We start from the raw sequence: 22,711 nt of genomic DNA on the forward strand, positions 1-22,711 counted from the left end.
AGCGCGCTACCACTTGAGCCGCAGCACCACTTCCAGCTTTTTCTCTGTTTATGTGGTACTGAGGAATCGAACCCAGGGCCTCATGCATGTGAGGCAAGAACTCTACCACTGAGCCAACATCACAGCCCAAGATTCAGATGTTTTATCTCTTCCTCTATGTTAGGTAATAGCATTAAAATGATCTGATATTGGTATTGATCTGTAACTACATTTTGTCATTAAAAATATATACTTTATATGCAAATACATCTTCTGTCTCCTTGAAATACATTTCTGTCTTTATATGCTCTTTTTTCTATATGCTCTTTTTTTTTTTTTTGCCGGTCATGTAGCCTGAACTCTGGGCCTGGGTGCTGTCCCTCAGCTCTTCAACTCAAGGCTAGCACCCTACCACTTGAGCCACAGCACCACTTCCAGATTTTTCTGCTTATGTGGTGCTGAGGAATCAAACCCAGGGCCTCATGAATGCAAGGCAAGCCCTCTACCACTGAGCCACCTTCCTGCATCTTAAGTTCTTCCTCTAAAGAAATTTCAAAGTTTCTAATGGCCACTTCTACCGACCATTTAATAGTATTGGGCATATCTTTCTTAAAGAATACTCACACTTCAACTTCAAGATGTTGTAGTAATCTCAGGCATCTAAAATTTTACTCTTTCTACCAAATTCTACCAAAAGTAAATAATCTTTAATAAAAACATTAAAGCCTACAAGACAGAGAAGCAATGAGAGCAAATAGTAATGACAAAGTTCAGAAGTTGAAAGCTAGATGATTCAGGAAGCAATAACCAAGACAGTCTAATGTTGGCCTTGTGTTAACTAATAATTACAAACAGGATCTTCCCCCATCTATAGGCACCTATTTTCACTTTTCCTTATATTTACTTTATTTTTTGTACATATTTTATTGTAAAAATGCTGTACAGAGGGGTTACAGTTACATGAGCAAGGTATTGAATACATTTCCTATTTTACAATTGTGTAAGCAGAAACAAGAGTACTGTATTTTAAAGCCATGATGGAGAAAAAGTTAGCAAGACTTTATCTGAAAAATAAGTATAGCATGGTGACGTATTCCTACAGAACCACTCACTTGGAAAATGAAGGTAGCAGGATCAAAATCTGAAGCCAGCATGGGCAAAGTTAGCCCACGACTCGATCTGGAAAACAAAACAAAGCAAAGGATAGGAGGAAAAATGCCTAGGGACATAGTTCATCTGGTAGAGTGCTAGCCTAGCAAGCTTGAGATTGGACTCAGAGAGAGAGAAAGAGAAAGAGAGGGAGAGAGAGAGAGAGAGAGAGAGAGAGAGAGAGAGAGAGAGAGAGAGAGAGAGAGAGAGAGAGAGAGAGGAGAGAGAGGCAGAGACAGAGATTCTCTTAGACTTTTATGTGTGTTAGAGACAAGGGATATATTTTTTCAAAGGCTTAAAACACATTTTTTTTAAATCCCAGCAAGAAAGAGAGCAGAGATGGGCACTGATAAATCACACCTATAATAATCCTAGGTACCTGAGAGGCTGGTATCTGGAGGATCAAAGTTTGAGACTAGCCCAGGCATAAAAGTTTATTAGGACCCATTCTCAACTGATAGCTGGGTATAGTGGTGCTGGAGGCTGCAGGCAGCTGAGGGCATCACTGTAGCTCAAAATAAAAGGAAGAACAGCAGAACATGTGGCTCCGTGACAGGTAACAAACTCCTCACTCTGTGGTGGGTGAGTGTTTTGTACAGTGGTATAGCAATTTCTCACACTCCCAGAGAAAAGTAAGTGCTGATGAACTCTTCTATATTTGACTCCTCTCCCCAGGACACCTATCTGTGTTGACCCAGAAGGTCTTAGATCCGAGGATTTCCATTGTGACAGGTAGTACCACTGAGAGGCATTACCTCATTAGTCAGCCCACATTGGGGGGAGGGAAGTTGGACTGTTGAAACAGTTACTTCTTCCTTCAAAGAGAAGCTTAGAGACTTCCTGCATTTTATCTTTTTTATTATTAATAAGTTTTTATTGTGAAAATACTGTACAGAGGGGTAACAATTACATGTGCAAGGTAATGAGTACATTTCTTATCAAGCATTGTTGCCTCCTCCTTTGTTTCCCCTTCCCATCCCTGCTCCCCCATCCCACCCCCTCGCCAAAGTTGTAAAGTTCGTTTTTTCCACGTAACATCTTGTACATCTCATTGTTGCAATGGGTCCACCTGTATCCCTGTTTAAACAATTTGTTTGGGACACTGCCAGGAAACACAACCTGAGCAAGGCAAGGACTTGATTTTCAAAAGAGGCAGAGTGTGCTCTCCCGCCCTCCCACCCCCCTCCCCTTTCCTTCACCTGCCCCTCCCCCCACCTGACTAGAGGAACTACTTCTGTTCAATCTAGTGGGATCCGAGACTGAAGTATGGATCTATTCTGATGACAGAGCTCAGCTGACAACAAACTTCTTCTCACCTAGGACAGAAAACTATCTAGGGATTTATTTATTTTATAGTTATTTAAGTACTCTTTCTTTACTCATTTGCCTTGTTTCTCTTTTTCTTTCCTTTCTCCCTTATTTTGTTTCACTGGTAAATTTTTCCACTCCCCCTTCCTTCACCCTGTAATTTCTATCTTTTTTACACATTTGCAATTTCTAACATCACCACTTCCCTCTACCGCAACTGAAATATATACCTACACAGGAGTATATTGGATACCTGCACCCATCACATCCCAATTCTGTTGCTAACCACAATGTGAGGCAGGGTGATGGGACTCTGGAGCTGAAGAAACGAGAAAAAGGCATAAAAAGAGAGAAGAACTGGGGACCAGGGAGCCCGAGGCTCACCTGCTCTTGAACCCCCAAGCTCCCACCAGTAAGTGTATTTATTTGAGTTCCTGCAGGGAAAGTTACCATAGATATGTACAGAAAACAAATCTATCAAACTGTATTGTTATGATGATCACCTTGGAACAGGGTTTGGCTACTTAACAAACTACTAGCTCCCTTATAATTTTGAGAGCGAAGACTGCAATACAAGCAAAATCCAAACATGTGCTTCACTTTATCTAGCTTTCAAAGTCCAGCACTAAGGAAAGGGGTAGCATTCCAGCCTCTTAACCCACTCTAGAGCTGTCTGTTTTAACCCTTCCATCTCCAATTCTCAGAATTCCAAATATTGTCAAGGTGGCGTTGCAACCTCTCAAACCTTTTCCAGGTCTCACAGCTTAGCTTCAGAGTTCCCTGCAAATTTCCCTTCAAATCATATCTCCCTTCCTAGATAGTTCTTCTCTCACCTTTTCTACTCTTAATAGCTTTAGTTCTAATCCCTGTTGCATAACACACACACACACATAAATCCAACTCCCAGCACAGCATGAGTGATTGTGCAGATAGAGCCATCAATAGTATCTACCTATATGTAAATGTTTTATTATTTTGAATTGGAAAAGAGATGCATCCCTAAACCAGTAATGAGAAGCAGTTCATTCTCCCAGCTAATACCCAGTTGAGTGAGAATATAGAGAAGATCCCCAGAAGAATTCAGACAACTAAAAGCCAAAACTTCAATGAGTTTTCAAATGAGCAAAAAATCAGTATAAAAATATAAAAAAATGACAAAGAAGAGAAATACAACACCTTTAGAAATCAACAATTATACAAATAAGCCAAAATGTCAGCAAAGTGAAAGAAACCTTACATACTGAGCTCAAGGGACTGGTAGTAAGAATATCCAATAAAATGAAAATGGGTATCTATAAGCAGCTACATAAACAAAAAGAGAATGCAAGCAAAGAAAAGAAATCCAATGAGAACACAGATTAAGAGCTAAATAAATTTCAAGTATAGAAAATATACAGCTGAATGAGCTGAAAGAAAAGAGTTAACAGTTAACAGTTAAAAGATATCAAAGGAAACACAGATAAACTATTTTTTATTTATTTATTTTTTTGGGGTCTGGTCATGGGGCCTGAACTCTGGGCCTGGGCGCTGTCCCTCAGCTCTTCAGCTCAAGGCTAGCGCTCCCACTTGAGCCACAGCACCACTTCCGGCTTTTTGTCTTTTTGCGTATGTGGTGCTGAGGAATCGAACCCAGGGCCTCAGGCATGCAAGGCAAGCACTCTACCACTGAGCCACCTTCCCAGCCCAAACACAGATAAATTAAAAAGAAGTAAATTTAGGATATTATAGAGGTTCTCAATAAAGATACCGCCTGGAAAACAAGCTGAAGGCTGAGAAATAAAAATAAAGTGGAAACAGTAAGACTAACAGAAAATATTTTTTAGGATAGGAACTCAAAGGCGCAATGACTCTTAACATTTAAAATACTATTTATTTAAATGAATTCCAGGAAATGGAAATATGGGTTTTGTTGTTGGTGGTGACGAAGCTGATATTGTTTTTGCTTGTTTGTTTGTTTGCCTTTTTGCTTTGTATTGTTTGTTCTTTTATCTGTCTTTTGAGGTAGAGTGGGCAGTGCAGAAATGGAGGGAGGAAGGGTGAACAAATGCAGTCATGATACTCAGTAGACACTATATAGAAAATGAACTATGCAACTTGTGGGCAGGGATGGGAGAGGGAAACTGGGAGAAAGCAAAGGCAGGGTGACATTGTCCAAAAAGAAGTGTGCTAATCATTTGACTTATAAAACAGTAACCCCTTTGGGCAACACCTTAATATTAAAAATAATAAAGTGGAAAGACTTGCTAGCAGAATAGATAAGGAAGTCAGAATTTCAGGGCTTGAAGGCAGAACCAATATAATAAAAAAGAAGAAAACAGAAAAAAATTTTCAGAAACTTTAGTAAGATTCCACTAAGAAGAACAAATTTCCATTTTATAGGCACTGATGAAGAAGAGACGATGTCTCTAGGAATAGGATATGTATTCAATGAATAACAGCAGACAACTTCCAAAGGAAAAGAGAAATCTATTGAAGTACAGGGGGCTTTTAGAAAACTTAACAGACCTGGCCAGAAAAGAACCAGAAAGTTGAAATAGTAAATACGGAGAACAAGGAAAGAATACAGAAAGCTTCAAAAGAGAACAAGGATGAAAGTAAAAAAAAAAATAGATCAATTTATTTGATTAGCATAGATGTGAAGAAAACCTCACTTGCTAACCAAATTCATCAACTAATAAAAAATAACATGTGCCATGCTCAATTTGGCATCACTAGATGTTTGTGTAGTTGGTTCAACGTTTGTAATTCAATAAACACAATAGAGTACATAGACAGAATAAGGAACAAGTATCACATGATTGCCTCAGTTGACATAGAAAAAGCCTGTAACAGAATTCAATATCTTTTACAATAAAAACTGTGGATAAGCTAGGAGTAAAGGAATTGTATCTCAACATAACACAATCTATATAAGACAAATGTACAGTCAACATTATATTAAATGGTGGAAAATGGAGTCCATTTTCTCTAAAATCAGGATCAAGAAACTCTCTTTACTCTTATTCAGTATATCACCAGAATACTGGCCAAAGCAATAAGCCAAGAGAAAGAAATAAAAAGGATCCAGCTACTTTGGAGGTAGGATCAGGAGGATTTGGGTTCAAAGGTAGGCTACCCTAAAAGTTAGACAGAAAGTATATCTCTAGATATCAGAGACTCTCTCTCTCTCTCTCTCAAATATTGAGTAATATTATCAAAATTATAAGCCACATCAAAATTTCTCAAAGATTAATGGAAATAATAAGCCAATAGTAAACATGTGATACATTTTGTTCAAAACCTTGGCATCATTTTTACACAACACAAAGTTTAGCATAGTAGCACAAAATATGAAATGTATGTGGTATCTTATATGTCATTTTTCTATGTAGAGAAGGAAAGAAAGTCTGATAGTTCAGGAATACATGCTATATCTCAACTGCTATTCAAATTTTATCCCTATTATTATGCTCATAAAAAAGGAATTTATTGCAGCCAGAATTAATCTAAATAAATCAACAAACCACTGATTTTTCTATTACTAAAATAATTTAAGCTGTCTCTTACATCACTTTACCTATAATTTCAAACTTATATAAGGTGTTATAAATGTGCTTCCATAACTTTGGAGAAAGTTCCATGGGTTAGTCCAGAAGTAATAGACAAAGCAAATTTGATTGATGTGCATTTCATGTATATATGGAAATATTAAAATGAAATATATTTATACAATTATTGTATACTGATGCAATGTAAAAAACCACAAAATGGTATTGGCACAGCAAGTTGTTTGTAAAAAATTACGAATACAGGCAGATGCTTTACTCTCACTATTTCATAACATAAACGATAGATTTTTAAACTTATTATCTTTAGTTTTGCAAAAGTGTCTTAATAATTTTTAAATTCAATGTGTCAGTTTATGTGTCCTTGATCAATGTAACCCCATTTGCTTTGTCTTGTAATCTTTATGTTTTCTTTTTGATTTTTTTTGGGATAATACTTTTTCTATAAGTGATAGAGTTAGAAATCAAATATTACTGTATGAAGTAACCTAGGCAAAATGGGTTTAAAGATTTGAATATGATGTTTAAAATTTAGGAGAAAAAGCTAAGTGAACTTATCATGATCTATTCGTAGAAATAGGCTTTTAATTATGAAGACAATGTATTTATGGGAATCACAAAATACCTATCAGCTTGGTCAAGAATTTTTTAAAATTCTCTCTATATAATGGAATGGCTAGAATAGAAAAAATAGCTAGAATAAAATGTCTTATTTTCTTTATTTTCTTTAATATCCATAGTAAAAGACAAACATTCAGCAGAAAAAAGACAATTAGATAAATAATTATACTTTAAAATCAGATAAAATTGGGTACCAGGGGATCACACTTATTATCCTAGCTAGTCAGGAGGCTGAAGATCTACATCAAAGCCAGCTGAGTAGAAATCTATATGAGACCCTATCTCCAGTTAACCAGCAAAATGCCAGAATCAGTGTAGCTCAAGTGGTAGTGTGCCAATCATGAGTGACAAAGCCAAGTGAGAACACAAAGCCCTGAGTTCAAATTACAGTAACAGCAAAAAAATTTTTTTTAAAAAGACAAAACTTAACTGGGCATGTTACTCAGTGACAGAACAATTCCATAGCATGTGAATGACTCCGAGTTCAATAACCAGCATTGCAAAACAAATCAAATGAAATGAATATTTCATCTTATTAATAAGAAAAACCGTAAGCTTTTTAAAAAACATAGCGTGACTTTGCATCTGTAAAATTGTTAATCATTTGAGCATAGCTCTAGTCATCCCAAAATGATACTGAGATGAAGTGTAGTGTTTAAGAAAGTAATCTCTAGAGTCATACAGACAGGAATTCTTTTGCCCCGGCCTTGGTCATGTTTTTGTCCTCACTGATTGTGTTTGCCATCTGTAAAATGGGATAATAATAGTTCCAGCCTCCTAAGCTTGTTGTAGTACTTGCGATCATATGAAAGTGTTCAAGAAGAGCTATAAAAATGGAAGATATGAGTAACGTTTTAGCAGCTGCTGTACTTCATAGAAACTGCCAAATTTGAGACATCTGAACTTGTGAGGGGTTGCTCTGTATTAGCATTCCTCTGGAGAAAGCAGAAAGGTCCCTATCAAAACATGCCATTCATTTCTCCTTCTATCTAGCTTTAACTAAAGCACAGTATAGGAGTTAAATTGTCCAGCATTAACGAGGGGGGAGTTCCCAGGGAATTTGCTAGTCAGGCTGAAGTGCATTGTACTCTAACAAGACAATCCAAAGTATACTCTGGAGACCAGCAGCTGAGCACCCAGTCGCCCCGGGGGGAGAGATGTCCCCAGCTCCTGTGGGACCCAGCCAGAACCGGCTAAAGAGCAGGCTGCACAGTGACACTGAGGCTGGTTCTAGTGAGCACTGTGAGAGATGCTGTGCCAAGAGTGTTTATAACCCTAAGACATATGCTGTCCTCCTTTGGCCTGGGGAGGATGAAATGGTATCACACTCCAGATGTTCCTCACCAACGCTATACTCCGTAAACCCCCAACTTGACCAACTCAAGGCAGAAAGCTCTGAAATTTCCTCACTGAGAATTGTCCATGTTAGAGGTGAGAATTGGAAAATTTGAAGATACTTAGAATTGATCCTCTGAAAACGAAAGATCATTTTCAACCCCTACACAAGAGGCTGCCCGTGAGCATGCATGTGGCGTGTGTGTGTGCATGTGCATGCATACCCACACCCACTCACGCACACATGCATTCGTGTGTGACTGAGAAAGGGGAGGGATAATAAGGGAGATGATGCATCTCCTTTCTAAGGCACATCATAAATTACTTTTCTAACCTTGCCAGCAGTGCCATGATCAGCTCTTACTTCCTGCAAGCTGCTTGTACTAACTACTCAGATCAAACTGGTCTCTTATCTCTGAACCCAGTTAGTGCATTTGAAAGCACATTAAAAAAAATTGGGGCCGGGAAGGTGGCTCAGTGGTACAGTGTTTGCCTCACATACATTACTCCCTGGGTTCGATTCCTCAGTACCACAGAAACAGAAAAAGCCAGAATTGGCGCTGTGGCTCAAGTGGTAGAGTGCTAGCCTTGAGCTCAAGAGCTGAGGGACAGCGCCCAGGCCCAGAGTTCAGGCCCCATGACTGATAAAAAAGAAAAATAAAAAAAAAGAAAAAAAATCAGAATTAGTATCTTAACTCTTCTCTAAATACCTTGTGGGTTGCTTTGCTTTATCTATTTTTTGTTTATTTCTGAACTAGTGTTTGGACAAAGGTCCTTGTACTACACAAATGATCTAGTGCTGAGCAAAAACCCCAGCCTTTTATAAGTATTTTTTACATCTCTGATGAGACTTAGATATTCTCCTTGACAAGTTTTATATATATAATATATATTTACATATAAATATATAGAACATATATTTATGATATATAAATATCTATATGCAATTTGTCATTGAGAATATAATATATATATATATATATATATATATTATATTCTGGTTCTCTCCTCCCAGTATAGTTCTGGACATAGAGATAACTATTTGTAAACTGATGTAATAATTAAATATTGAGAAATCGCAAGGTTTTCTCTGTGCAGATAACAAGAACTACAAAGGATGGGAAAACCAAATCGAGTGAATCAAACCATTGTTTCAGGCTTCCTCCTCCTAGGTCTTTCCCAGTGGCCAGAGGAGCAGCCTCTTCTCTTTGGTGTCTTTCTGGGCATGTACCTGGTCACCATGTTGGGGAACTTGCTCATCATCCTGGCCATCAGCTCTGATCCACATCTCCTTACGCCCATGTACTTCTTCCTGGCCAATCTATCCTTAACGGATGCCTGTTTTACTTCGGCCTCCGTTCCCAAGATGCTTGCCAACATTCACAGGCAGAGCCAGACCATCTCCTATTCCGGGTGTCTCACACAGCTGTATTTTCTTCTTATGTTCGGTGGCCTGGATAACTGCCTCCTGGCCGTGATGGCATATGACCGCTATGTGGCCATCTGCCACCCGCTCCATTACAGCACAGCCATGAGTCCTCACCTCTGTGCACTAATGCTGGGCCTGTGCTGGGTGTTGACCAACTGTCCTGCCCTGATGCACACCCTGTTGCTGACACGGGTGGTTTTCTGTGGCCAGAAGGCAATCTCCCACTTCTACTGTGATCCCAGTGCTCTGCTGAAGCTTGCCTGCTCTGATACCCACATCAATGAGCTGATGATCATCGCCATGGGCATGCTGTTCCTGGCTGTTCCTCTCATGCTGATTGTGTTTTCCTATGCCCGCATTTCCCAGGCTGTGTTGAGCATCTCATCCTCGGGAGGGCGATGGAAGGCTTTCTCTACCTGTGGTTCTCATCTCACTGTGGTTCTGCTCTTCTATGGCTCCCTCATGGGTGTGTATTTACTTCCCCCATCCACCCACTCTGCAGAGAGGGAAAGCAGGGCTGCCGTTCTCTACATGGTAGTCATTCCTATGGTGAACCCATTCATCTACAGCTTGAGGAACAGAGACATGAAGGAGGCTTTGGGGAGACTTTTTGGTGGGAGAGCATTCTTCTTACCATGACTGTAACACTCAGTCCTTCCCTCCATCACTTCAGCGATTCCTCATTACACACACACACACACACACACACACACACACACACTTCATTCCTTTCCTGATTTCAGCGAGACCATTACTAACAGCAGAATGCTATTCTACACTCTTCACTGCTAAAACAACATCTATTGGCCACAGCAAACCTTGCAAGGCTTATCTTATAATGTTGGTATCTGGAGTGAAGGAATTTTACCCCACAATGAAGTCAAAGGACAAAAGGAAAAAATATTTATTGACCATCTACAATATTTCCTTGGTATTTGACACACTAGTTCTTTGAGGAAGAACTGTGAGAAATGAATCTTAGGATATCAATAACCTGCTAACACCAAGGGAACTTAATTCCAACACGTGTTCTCTCTCTATTGATCACATTGTGGTGATCATGACAAGGAAAGTGGATTTAAGGATAATGTTGAGTAATGAAACCAAGGCATATGAATTAAATTAATATGCATTCTATGGTGTGGTATTTCCTTATCGTTTTATGTCTGTTACATAAAAGGCACTCCTTTGTTAGTGGAATGTAGAGGTCAAAACAATCCAATATTTGTTCAGTGTCTGCTATGTGCCAATTTTATTGTTCTCTGGGTTCTTTTCCTAAAATATATCCTATTTTTAAAAAATAATGAGTCAAGTGCGTTGCTAATTTTTAGAGCAATAATTTTTTTTTTATCAAAATCTGTCTGGTAGAAATTAACGTTGCAAAAAGTGACTAGCACCAGCACCAGTGGCTCATGCCTGTAATCCTAGCTTCTCAGGAGGCTGAGACCTGAGGATCACAGTTTGAAGCTGGCCCAAGCAGAAAGTTTGTGAGACTTTTATCTTGAATTCACTAACAAAAAGCCAGAAGTGAGGTTGTGGCTTAGTGGTAGACCACAAGCCTTGAGCACAAAAGCTCAGGCACAGTCCCAGACCTTGAGTTGAAGCCCCAGGACTGGCACACAAACAAAAGTGACTAGTGATAGCTATCTTTTGGAAAGATAATTGCTTTGATAGCTACATACTTTTTCAAATAAGGAAAGTAAATTTGGAGGTTGGTATAAAAATATTCTTGGCACCACACAACAGAGAGAAACATATAAGAATGTTTCTGATACATAAGACAAAGTTTATGCCTTGCTAAATTTTTGTCATTTTCATTGTTTTTCAAAGAGAGTATGACTTTTGGGTGTTGTGAAACAGATTTTGCTTTTAAAGGAAGGAACTCAAACATCTAAGCATGCATCACCCTTGGGCATTCTACCTTCCTCCTCTGTCTCTTTCTCTTGGATAAATAAAGGATAGGAATAATGAGATAATGAAAAGATCCTGGTCTTAAATTATAAAAAAAATTCTGGTCTTAAATTATTTGACCCTAACCACAACACACTATTCCTGCACAATTTCTAGTAACAAAGCAAAAGTCAGAAAAGGCAAAGTTTGTGTGTGTGTGTGTGTAAATAGTATCTTTCTCTTTTTTTATTAACAGTCCTACATCTCCCTTCCAGTCTCCCAAGTGCACGATTCCTCTTATAATATGCGTATTTATAAAGATGTTTATCTCAAGATAATTGTGGAGAGTCTGAAATTCACAGGGCAATCAGCAGGCTGGAGTTTAAGCCAGAATTAAATTAACAATCTTTTTAAAAAAGTTTTATTGTAAAGGTGATATTCAGAGGGATTACAGTTAGATAAGGAAATGAGTACAATTGTTGTTGAACATTGCTATTTCCCAACATCTTTTTTTTCCAGCAAACTTCATCTTTAAGAACAAGTTTGGGTTTTCAGCAAAATTGAACAGAAATTTCCCATACATTTATAGTCATGAACGATTCCCAACCTCATCCATTGTCAACATGTGTTTCAGGCAATTGATCTCAATGGGACACATCGCTATCTCTCAAAATCCATAACATGCATTAAAGTTTGCTTTCTGGTGTTAGACATTCTATAGGTTTGACAAATCTATAATGGTATATATTCTCTTTCACATAACCTAAAAGAAGAGTTGCAATTCCTGAAAATCTCTGTGCTGAACTCATTCCTCCTTCTCTCCTATCTACTCCATGACAATCCCTGATCTTTTTTTTTTTTTTTTTTGTCAGTTTTGGGGCTTGAACTCTGGGCCTGGGAGCTGTCCCTCAGCTCTTTAGCTCAAGGCCAGGCTGTACCACTTGAGCCACAGCACCACTTCTGGTTTTCTGGTGGTTAATTGGAGATAAGAGTTTCACGGACTTTCCTTCCCAGGCTGGCTTTGGACTGTGATCCTCAGATTTTAGTCACCTGAGTAGCTAGGATTACAGGCATGAGCCATCAGCACCTGGCTCCCTGATCTTTTTATTGTTTCCATGGTTTTGTCTTTTACAGCACGGCACATAGTTAATATCATGCAATGTGTGTCCTTAACAGATTAGCTTCTTTCATTGAATAATATGCATTTAAGATTTTTTGCCTTATGTCTTTTTTATTTTAAATATATTTTTTATTGTAAAGATACTGTACAGAGGGGTTACAGTTACATGAGCAAGGTAATGAGTCCATTTCCTATTGAGCATTGTTAACCCCTCCTTTGTTTTTCTCCTACCATCCCTTCCTCCTCACCTTCCCAACTCCTCCCTCCCCCACTGCCCCACCCCCAAAGTTGTAAAGTTCGTTTTCAACACAATACATCTTGTGCATCTCATTGTTACAATGAGCCACCCTGTATCCTTATTTCAGAATTTTGTTATTTCTCTTCCCCTCCCCAAATTAGAAAAATGTATATACAAGATGCAGGACACTGGAATAAAATACAGTGACAAAAGGGGTTATACCATGGGGGAAGAACATACAACCCCCCCAATCACATAATACATTATAAGTGCATTTAAATAACAAGAAAGATAAAATCTCTTGTGTCCCTCCCTTGGGGTTTATTTCGCTTAGCGTCAGGTTATATGGTCATATATACATAGTTTTTTTATAGCTGAGTAAAGTAATGTGTTGCTATATGGAATATTCGTTGTCAGGTGTTAAATCAGTATCACTTTCATTTCTTCATGTACATATCCAAGTGTTCAATACCATTTTTTGAAGAATATCTTTTCACCATTGTATTGCTTTTGTTTCTTTGTCAAGTTAGTTGCTATTTATGAGGATGAACTTTTGGGTTCTCTAGCTCATTCTATTAATTGGTCTGTATATTCTTTCACAAATACCATTCTGTCCTGATTACTGCAGCTTCATAGTGAATCTTGATGCCTGATAGTAATTTTCAGTCTTTATTCTTCTTCTATACTATATTAGTTATTTTTGATCTTTTGTTATTGTATGTAAACTTTAGAAACATGGTCAGTCTCCAAAAAATGACTTGCTGCCTTAACCCCAGTTTAGTTGAACCTGTAAATCAAGTTGGGAAGAATTGACATGGATAATGTTGAATCTTCCCATCCAAGAAAATGGAATTTATATTCATTATGTAATTATTTGGTCCCTATTGTCTGATTTTGGAGTTTTTCTTTACATCTTGTAATATTTTGTTTTGTTTATACCTATTCACTTCAGTGGGTGCTTGTATATGTGGAAATACTTTTCATTTCAAATTCTACTTATTCATTATTGGTCTATCAGAAAAAATTAACATATATAATACTTTATATTTGTGAGCCTTGCTAGAATTTCTAAGTAATTACAGTTTTTTTTTTTACATTTTCCATATAGAACATATTAGCTGCAAATAGTTTCATTTCTTCCTCCCAAGTCTGCATACTTTTTATCTTTTTAAATTTAGTTTTTATTGTAAAGGTGATATGCTTTATTTCTATTTATTGTCTTCTTGAATTAGCTAAGACTTCCAGAACAAGGCTGAATAAGAGTAATAAAAGGAGACATTTGTGCCTTACTCACAATATTAATGGAGAAGCTGGTATTTTCTTAGCATGCAGTATAATGTTATTTGTAAGGCTTTTGTAGGTATCTTTTATCAAGTTGAAGTTCTACCCCATTCCTAGTTTACTGTAGTTTTGTAAAAAAATGTGAATGGTAATCTGATGTTTTCAAATGTATTTGCTATGTCTATTGTGCAGTCTTTCTTCTTTTGCCCATTGAGTGACAGTTTGCAAGAATTGATTTTCAAATGTTTAAATATGCTTGCATACCTCAAATATGTAACACTTGGTCCTGGAGTATAATTTTTATGTACTGTATCAGATTTAATTTGTCAGTATTGCATGGAATACTTTTTTATTCAAATATCATAAGAGAAATGAGTCTTTGATTTTTCTTTTCCTATGTCTCTGACTTCTGTATTAAGATAATGATGATCCAACAGAATAAATGGTATTCCCTCTGTTTCTATCTCCTAAAACAATTGGTAGAGAACTAATATAAATTTTCTTTATGTGTTTGGTATACCTCACCAGAGAACCCACTGGAGCCTGTAATTTTCTGATTAGGAGGCTTATTATTGGAAAGGAATTATTGAATCAATTAATTGAATAGATTCAAACCTATTTGTTTTACCTGTTTCTTTTTGTGGAAATTTAAGCAGACTGTTGCTTTCAAGGAATTGGTCCATTTCACTCAGATCATGGAAGTTAGGGGCTAGAATTGGAAATGATATCTTTGTTATTCTTTTTGTATCTATGAGATTTGTAAAAATGTCTCCTCAATCATTTCTGATACTAATAATTTGTATGTTTTTCTTAGCCTTGGCTAAAGCCTTATCAAGTTTACTGGACTTGCTGTGTGTGGTGGCATATGCCTGCAATCTCAGTACCCAAGGGATTGTGAGTTCAAGACCAGTCTGGGCTGCCTATCTGTGAAGACTCTGTTGCAATAGTCTTTTTTTTTAAATCGATCTTTTAAGAGAACTAGTTCTGGGTCCCATTTATTTTCTCTGTCAATTTCTTTTTTTCTGTCTTATAGATTTCTTATTTTTCAATTGCATAGATTTTGCTCTATGTTACTACTTACTTTGGGTTTAATTTTCTTTTCTTTCTCTTATTTTCTAAGGTGGAAGATTAAGTATTGATTTTCAGTTTTTCTAAATAGAAGCATAAAATCAACTGGTGTTTTATTTCTATTCCTTGTGAATGGGTTCAAGGTTTTTACAAATTCCACACTTTTTAAAAAAAATCAAAGTTTGAAAAGTGCTTTCATGAATAAAGTCCAAATTTTAGAACTTACCCATTTGACTTCACACTATACAAGATTTTTTTTTTTAACTTATCCTCATTGGGAATATTAATCCAAATAATCTAGTTTGTCACAAAAGCAAACTTTCTCTACTTTCAATGGATGTTTTACATATTGTAAAGCTCTATTTTTTCACCAAACTATTCTATTGAGAATTGTTCCATGTTTATGGAACAATTTTGATATTGACATTTTTTTAAATATAGCATTTCTTCCTGTAGTAATTTTTCCTTTTACACTCCTGTCATTCTTCCTGTGATGCTTTGTAAATTCTGCTTTCTACTTTCCCTTTTGTAACCATTTTAATCTTTTGATTGTGGAATTGGTATTGCCTTTAAACCTTTTATTCATTACAAACATGTAGATTTCCATGCCTTTTAAAGTAAAACAGAGAGGTCTCAATTACCCTTTTATTCACGTTTCCTAAAATATACCTATTTACAAAAGTATAGCATAGTATCACAGCCAGTATTTGGGGGTTTATACAATCAAGATCAAGAATATCTCCATAGCACAAGGCTATCTAACACTGTTCATTTACAGCTACATTCATTTCTCCCATCTGTTCATAAGCCCTAGAAATTACTACTCTGTTCTCCACTTCCATAATTTTATAATTATATAAATAGAATCATGCAATGTGCAAATGTAAGGTCATTGGCATTTTTCTAGTCAACACAATTCTCTAAAGATTTTCTCAGAGAGGAAAAATGGCAAATTGCTGACAGCTATCTTTCCTGAGCCTCGACAGACCAACTGCAAGCACTCAGCTTCGCAGAGAGACAGGCAGGCAAAGAACCAAATTAGGCAAGGACACAGGCTAAATCTGTAGGCAGGAAATGCGGCTGGTGGAAAGAAAAAAATGACTGAATCATAAATCTCTAAAAGGAAGAAGGAAAAGCCATGCTCAGTCAGGCAGAGACCTTGTTTCCTCCCTTGATTCTGGTGCTCATAATTCCCTTTTTCCTTCTTCTCCTTTCATCTCTCTCCTCTCTGGAAAGAACCACCCAAGACACCTGCTAAACAAATCAACTACACAGAAATCAGTAAGCCTACTCAGGGAGAGGCACAATCAGGAACAGCATCTTTGTCCTCTTCCCAGGGCAAGAGAGATACAGCAAGGGAGCACTTTTGAGGGCCATGCTACCCAGCCCAACATGGAGGGTAAGTCTAAATGCATTGATCCATGGAGGAACTCAGGTGAGTGGGTAGGGAAAAGATCCACACACCCAGGTCCTAGTGATTAAGTAAAACTGAGCAATAGCTTTGACTCCCTTCATTCCCAACACAAAAATTACAGTGCAGGAGACAAATGTTGCCACAACTATTCTATAATCTATGCCCTCTGCAGGAATGTCAATCAGCTCGACACAGTGTGTGTGCGTATGTGGTAGGCATTTGTGTTGTGAGGTGAGTGAGTGTGTGTGTGTGTGTGTGTGTGTGTGTGTGACTGTATGGGTTCATTCAAGTAACCACAAATTGTTTTCAAATGAGTTTGTTTCTTGTTTTTTTTGTTTTTTGTTTTTGTTTTTTTGCCAGTCCTGGGGCTTGAACTCAGGCCTGGGCACTGTCCCTGGGCTTCATTTTGCTCAAGACTAGCACTCTACCACTTGAGCCACAGCGACACTTCTGGCTTTTTCTGTTTATGTGTTACTGGGGAATCGAACCCAGGCTTCAGGCATGTGAGGCAAGCACTCTACCACTAAGCCACATTCCCAGCCCTCAAATGAGTAAATTTTGATGTAGAAAGTAATATGAGGGGAGGCTGAGAAGGTGCCTCAGTGATAGAACACTTGCCTTGCATGCATGAAGCCCTGGGTTCGATTCCTCAGCACCACATAAGCAAAAAGAAAAATGGTAGAGCACTAGCCTTGAGCTGAAGAGCTGAGGGACAGAACCCAGGCCCAGAGTTCAGGCCCCATGACCGGACCCCCCCCCCAAAAAAAAGAAAGTAATATGAGGAATATAACCCTTCATCAAGTCAAAACTTATACATCAAAGAATCAGAATAACAGCAAAAATTAAAGAAAGCCTAAATACTGAGCTCAAAGGAATGATAATAAAAAAAAATCAATGAAATTGCTGGGTGCTAGTGGCTCACGTCTGTAATCCTAGCTATTCAGGAGGCTGAGATCTGAGGATCGCAGTTCAAAGCCACCCCATGCACGAAAGTCTGAGACTCTTATCTCCAATAAACCTCTCAGAAAACTGGAAGTGGTGCTATGGCTCAAGGGGTAGAGTGCTAGCCTTGAGCTGAAGAGCTCAGGGACAGCACCCAAGCCCCAAAGTTCAAGTCCCACTACCGGAAAAAAATCAATGAAATTAAAGAAGACATTTATAAGTTAATCAGTCTATTCAAAACAATTAACTGATCTCAAAGATAATTTAAATGTAAATCTAAATGAATGATAAGTAAATGCAAATCAAGAGCTAAGTGAGCTAAAAATACAAATACACAACTAAAAAAATTGAAGTTAACAATATAAACTGCTAAATGAAAAAGTTATTGTAAAACATTAAAAAGGGATCTCAATAAAGAGATAGGAATACCAAAAAAATAATAAAAGCAAAGCCCTGATTATGAAAAATACAATGGAAAAGGCATCTCCAGAGTAGAGCAAATAGAAAACAGAAGTTTACAAGATCAAATAGACATAGAAGAAAAGGTTGAGGAAAACAAAGGTTAAAGAAAGGAATTTTCATCTTATATGGTCATATGTATATAGCTATTGGAGCTATTGTGATCCTCGTCTAGGATAGTCCTAGACATATACTAATTATCACAAATGAGGGAAACCATGGAGCGTATATTTCTTTGGGTCTGGCTTACTTCACTTAATATTTTTCCAACTCTCTCAATTTCCTTACAAATGGGGCAATGCCATTCTTTCAGATGGAAACATAGAATTCCATTGTGTATATATACCACGTTTTCTTGATCCATTCATCTATTGAGGGGCATCTGTATTGGGCATATAAGATGATGCTAAGTGAAATGAACTCTAAGATATGGAAACAAGAGGATTTTTTTTGGTTTTTAATGTACTATGTGAAGTTATTACTTCTTTCTTGTGTCCCTCCCCCCCTTCCCTTCCCCCCCCCCCTGTTGTTGTCACTGTATTTGATTTTGGTACCCGGTGCGGTGTATTGTATATACGTTTATCTGAATTAGGGAAGGGAAGGGAACAACAAAATGGTGAGACAAAAGCCAGGTCCAAAGAAATATAGGTCCCATCGTTTCCCTTATTTGCAATAACTAGTATACGTCTGAGACAAGCAGAAACGGTCAGATAAGTTGATGTTAGGCGAAATGAACCCCAAGATAAGGACTCAAATGGTTTTTCTTTCTTGCTATTGTTTCTAACATATTTATAAGATGATTTCTTTGTTGCTTTGTATGTCCCTCCCCCATGGTATAACCCCTGTTTTCACTGCATTTGATGTTGGTGTAATTTGTGGAGGGGAAGGGAAAAATAAATTGTTTAAATAAGGTTATAGGTGGACCCATTGCAACAATGAGATGTACAAGACATTATATTGAAAATGAACTTTACAACTTTGGCGGTGTGTATGTGTAGGGGGGAGATGGGAGGGCAGGGATGGTAAGGGGAAACAAAGGAGGAGGCAATAATGCTTGACAAGAAATGTACTCATTACCTTGCTCATGTAATTGTAACCGCTCTGTATGATATTTTCACAATAAAAAACTTATTAACAATAAAAAATCCCCCTCCCCCCAAAAAAGAGCGAACCAATGAACCAATGTGACAGTGATACTCACAAGATAACATGTTGGAAATGAACTTTACATCTTTTGGGGAGGGACTGAGGGGAGGGAAAGTGGGAGAAAAATGAGGAAGTGGATAACACAATGTTCGACAAGAAATGTACTCAGTATCTTACATATGTAACTGTACATCTCCTCAACAATTAAATTAAATAAAAAAAAGAAAGGAATTTTCAACAACTCCAAGATGCTACTAAAAACTAAACTTAGGAATGATGAGCACTGAGAAATGTAAAGAATTGATGGCTAAATGCATAAGAAACAAATTCAGTAAAAAAAAAAAATCTTTCCAAAACACAAATCCATCAAGATGTAGGAAGCTTTTAGAATTGCTTAATAGACCAGATGAGAAGAGAACCTCCCCACATTATATTATAGCTAAAATAAAAAATATAAAGGAAAAGGAAAGAATATCAAAAAGTCATGTCAGTGGAAAGTGCATCAAAATATTAGGTTTCTGAAGAGAAACTTTTAAAAGCAAGGAGAGCTTAGAACGATGTATTTCAAGCACTGAAAGTCAAAGACTGCCAACATACAGTACTCTACCCAGGAAAGTCCCCATTCACAATTTATGGGCAAAGAAAACCTTCCATGATAAATAAAAACTAAAGCAATTATGACCACTAAGCCAGTAGTAGAGTACATTTAAAACTATCCTACACACAAAGGAGGCAGATCAACAGAAGTATGCAAATAATGGAGAAAGCACATCCCAACAGATTTAGCAGATACACAAAGCAGAAACAAAGAATCAGCACTAGAATTTTTTATGGAAAGAGATACTACATATCTTTCAATTTTAATACTCAGTTATCCCAAACAAAAGACATAGAATGATGAGGTTAAAAAAAGGCAAAACATAGCCATCTGTTGTCTCCAAGAAATGCATTTTACTAACAATTCAAAAACATAAGAAAGGATGAAATTTTGAAAAAGATCTTTGAAGGAAATGGATTCCAAAGCATACAGAAAGAGTTTTACTCATATATGATAAAATAGACTTCAAAATTAGTCAAAAGAGGTCAAGAAGGTCATTTTAATAAAGGGAATAAGCTATCAAGAGAACAGCTCATAAATTTTTTTGCCTAGGCTGACCTTGAACTACAATCCTCTTGATCTCATCCTCTTTTTTTTTTTTTTTTTTTGGTCCAGTCGTGGGGCCTGAACTCTGGGCCTGGGAGCTGTCCCTCAGCTCTTCAGCTCAAGGCTAGCGTTCTACCACTTGAGCCACAGCGCCACTTCCGGCTTTTTTCTTTTTGCTTATGTGGTGCTGAGGAATTGAACCCAGGGCCTCAGGCATGCAAGGCAAGCACTCTACCACTGAGCCACCTTCCCAGCCCCAATCTCAGCCTCTTAAGTATACTGGAATACAGGCATGAGCAACCGTGTCCAGCCTCTTTGTTCAACATCTTGATACTCTTAATCACTTTTGGAGACAGATATTGACATTTGATTCTTTATTCCTGCTATATATGGTTGCACTCTGTGCAATATGTCACAGAAACTTTTCCACAATCTTGAATATATACTATTTTCGATGGCTATTATTTTATTTATCACAAACATATAGAGAGTATCTTTGCATGTATACATACATGTCTTTGTTTTACTACACATTTATAATAATGTTAATACACAATTATGATAATCTTTCTATTGGCTAGTGTTCTAAGGTATAAGTGGAATAAAGTATTAAATATTTTAAACCTACAGTTTAGGAGCAAAACAAGTTTAGGAAAGAAAGATTTTTGATAAATTCCATATTATAATGTCTGGTTCTTGTTCTTTTATTGAATGGTAAAGCATAAGAAGTTTGAAGGAAACAGAACCACAACAGTATAATAGAGAAAGCATACAATTAAAAGCGAAGAACGAAAAGTAAGGACCAAATTTAAGAGAAACAACATGTCAGTAAGAGAAAAGCAAGTAATTACAAACAATGCCTTCAGGATGAGAAAATTAATATTTGAGCTTTCTCCTATCATCCTATCCCTCTATTTCTTCATTTTTCTTCAAGTGTTTGTCAACTTTTCATGAAAGGACCTTTTCCAGTGGTACATTGAACTGTGAAGAATTGTAGAGGATCAAGCTGCTCAGTAAATACTTGTGAGAAAAAATGATCATTTTAAAAGGTATTTGGGAGATGGGAAAGTGAAGGATATGGTCTCCCTAAAAAGAGGAGTGAGAATGAGTCAGAACATGGTGATTTAAGCAGGATGTAAGTGCCCTCAGGAGTTTGTCTCTCATGGATTAAAAACGGCTCACTACTGACAGCTTGCTTATACACCAAGAAACTAGAAGAGGCCAGGTATAAAGGGAGCAGATCCCACTTGTGAGTTTGTTAAGAGTGTGCTCCCTAAGCGATCTTCCTGTTCATTAGTTTCCTCAGGCCTTGCTTCAAGTCTTTGTTCCTCAGACTGTAGATGAAAGGATTTAGCATGGAGGAGAAAACTGTGTAGACTATTGTCGCCATGTGGTCCTGGGTCGTATACGTGGACACTGGCTGTAAGTAGACGTAGAAGATGCTTCCATAAAAGAGTGACACGACGGTGAGGTGAGAACCACAGGTGGAGAAGGCCTTGCGTTTCCCGGCAGCGGAGGGAATCTTCAGAACTGCGATGAGGATTCGTAAGTAAGAGAAAGCTATGCACACAAAGGGGGTCACCAACACCACAGCCCCTTCCATTAGTAACACAACTTCGTTGACAAGTGTGGAAGAGCAGGATAATTTCATCAAAGGGCTGAGGTCACAGAGAAAATGGTGGATGACATTGGAGGCACAGAAGGTGAGACGATTCAGCAAAAGCACATGGAGGAGTGAGTGGAAATGAGGAAATGAACAAGAGAAGCTCACCAACAGGACACAGAGGCGGGGGTTCATGGTGGTGACGTAGTGGAAGGGGTCGCAGATGGCCACGTAGCGGTCAAAGGCCATGACTGCCAGAAGACAGCTGTCACTGTTTCCCAAGGCATAGAGGAAATACATTTGCGTCAGGCATCCAGAATAGGAGATAGTCTTTCTTTCTGACAGGAAGTTTGCCAGCATCTTGGGGACGACAGTGGTAGTGAAGCAAATGTCGGTGAAAGACAGGAAACTCAGGAAAAAATACATGGGGGTCTGGAGATGGGGATCTGTGCGGATGGCCAGAATGATGAGCAGGTTCCCTGCGACGGTGACCAGGTAAATGACGAGGAAGAGGACGAAGAGTGGTCTTTGTTGCTCAGGCTGAGAGGAGAGTCCCAGGAGGATGAACTCGGAGACACTGCTGGTTTGATTGACTCTTTCTGTTGACTTGGTCTCCATTATAAAGACCATTTGTTACTAACCTAATCCAGTTTTATAACCCAGATCCCACGAACCCAGGAATCCTTTGTTTCATCTGTCAGGTCACACTTAGCTACTGGGTAGGCATAGTTCATCACTCTCATAGGCTTTCTCTGCTTTTCCCACCCACCTCTGTGGGCATCAACCACAACTTTATATTGAAAGCTGGAAGGACAGAAGTAGACTTTTCCTTTAGATACTTCTACATCTTCAAGTCAGACTTGTTCACCTTTAATTTTTTTAAATTACCGTGTATTAAAATTGTACATCCTTGTAGAATGTCGAATAATTTAACACAGGCCTACCACATGCACTGATCAAATCTAGCTTTCCTTTATCCTCCCCTCCCACATGCAGTTCTAGTAATCACCATGATACATTCAGGCTAAGAGTGCTATGAA

The 22,711-nt window shown here is 37.9% G+C and overlaps 2 protein-coding genes across 2 annotated transcripts; one reads left to right on the plus strand and one right to left on the minus strand.

Moving 5' to 3' along the window:
• Nucleotides 1-9,048: 9,048 nt before the first annotated feature.
• Nucleotides 9,049-10,005, plus strand: LOC122107071 (olfactory receptor 1N2). The gene has a single exon (XM_042678656.1). It carries the CDS (start codon nucleotides 9,055-9,057, stop codon nucleotides 10,003-10,005), a length of 951 nt encoding a protein of 316 aa, XP_042534590.1. The 5' UTR covers nucleotides 9,049-9,054.
• An 11,336-nt stretch (nucleotides 10,006-21,341) lies between these two features.
• Nucleotides 21,342-22,289, minus strand: LOC122107136 (olfactory receptor 1L8-like). Its single transcript, XM_042678749.1, has one exon. The coding sequence runs from the start codon at nucleotides 22,287-22,289 to the stop codon at nucleotides 21,342-21,344; it is 948 nt and encodes a 315-aa protein (XP_042534683.1).
• Nucleotides 22,290-22,711: the final 422 nt, after the last annotated feature.

This window comes from Dipodomys spectabilis, unplaced genomic scaffold, assembly GCF_019054845.1.
Source record: "Dipodomys spectabilis isolate Male_0828 unplaced genomic scaffold, ASM1905484v1 ptg000046l, whole genome shotgun sequence".
Taxonomy (NCBI): Eukaryota; Metazoa; Chordata; class Mammalia; order Rodentia; family Heteromyidae; genus Dipodomys; species Dipodomys spectabilis.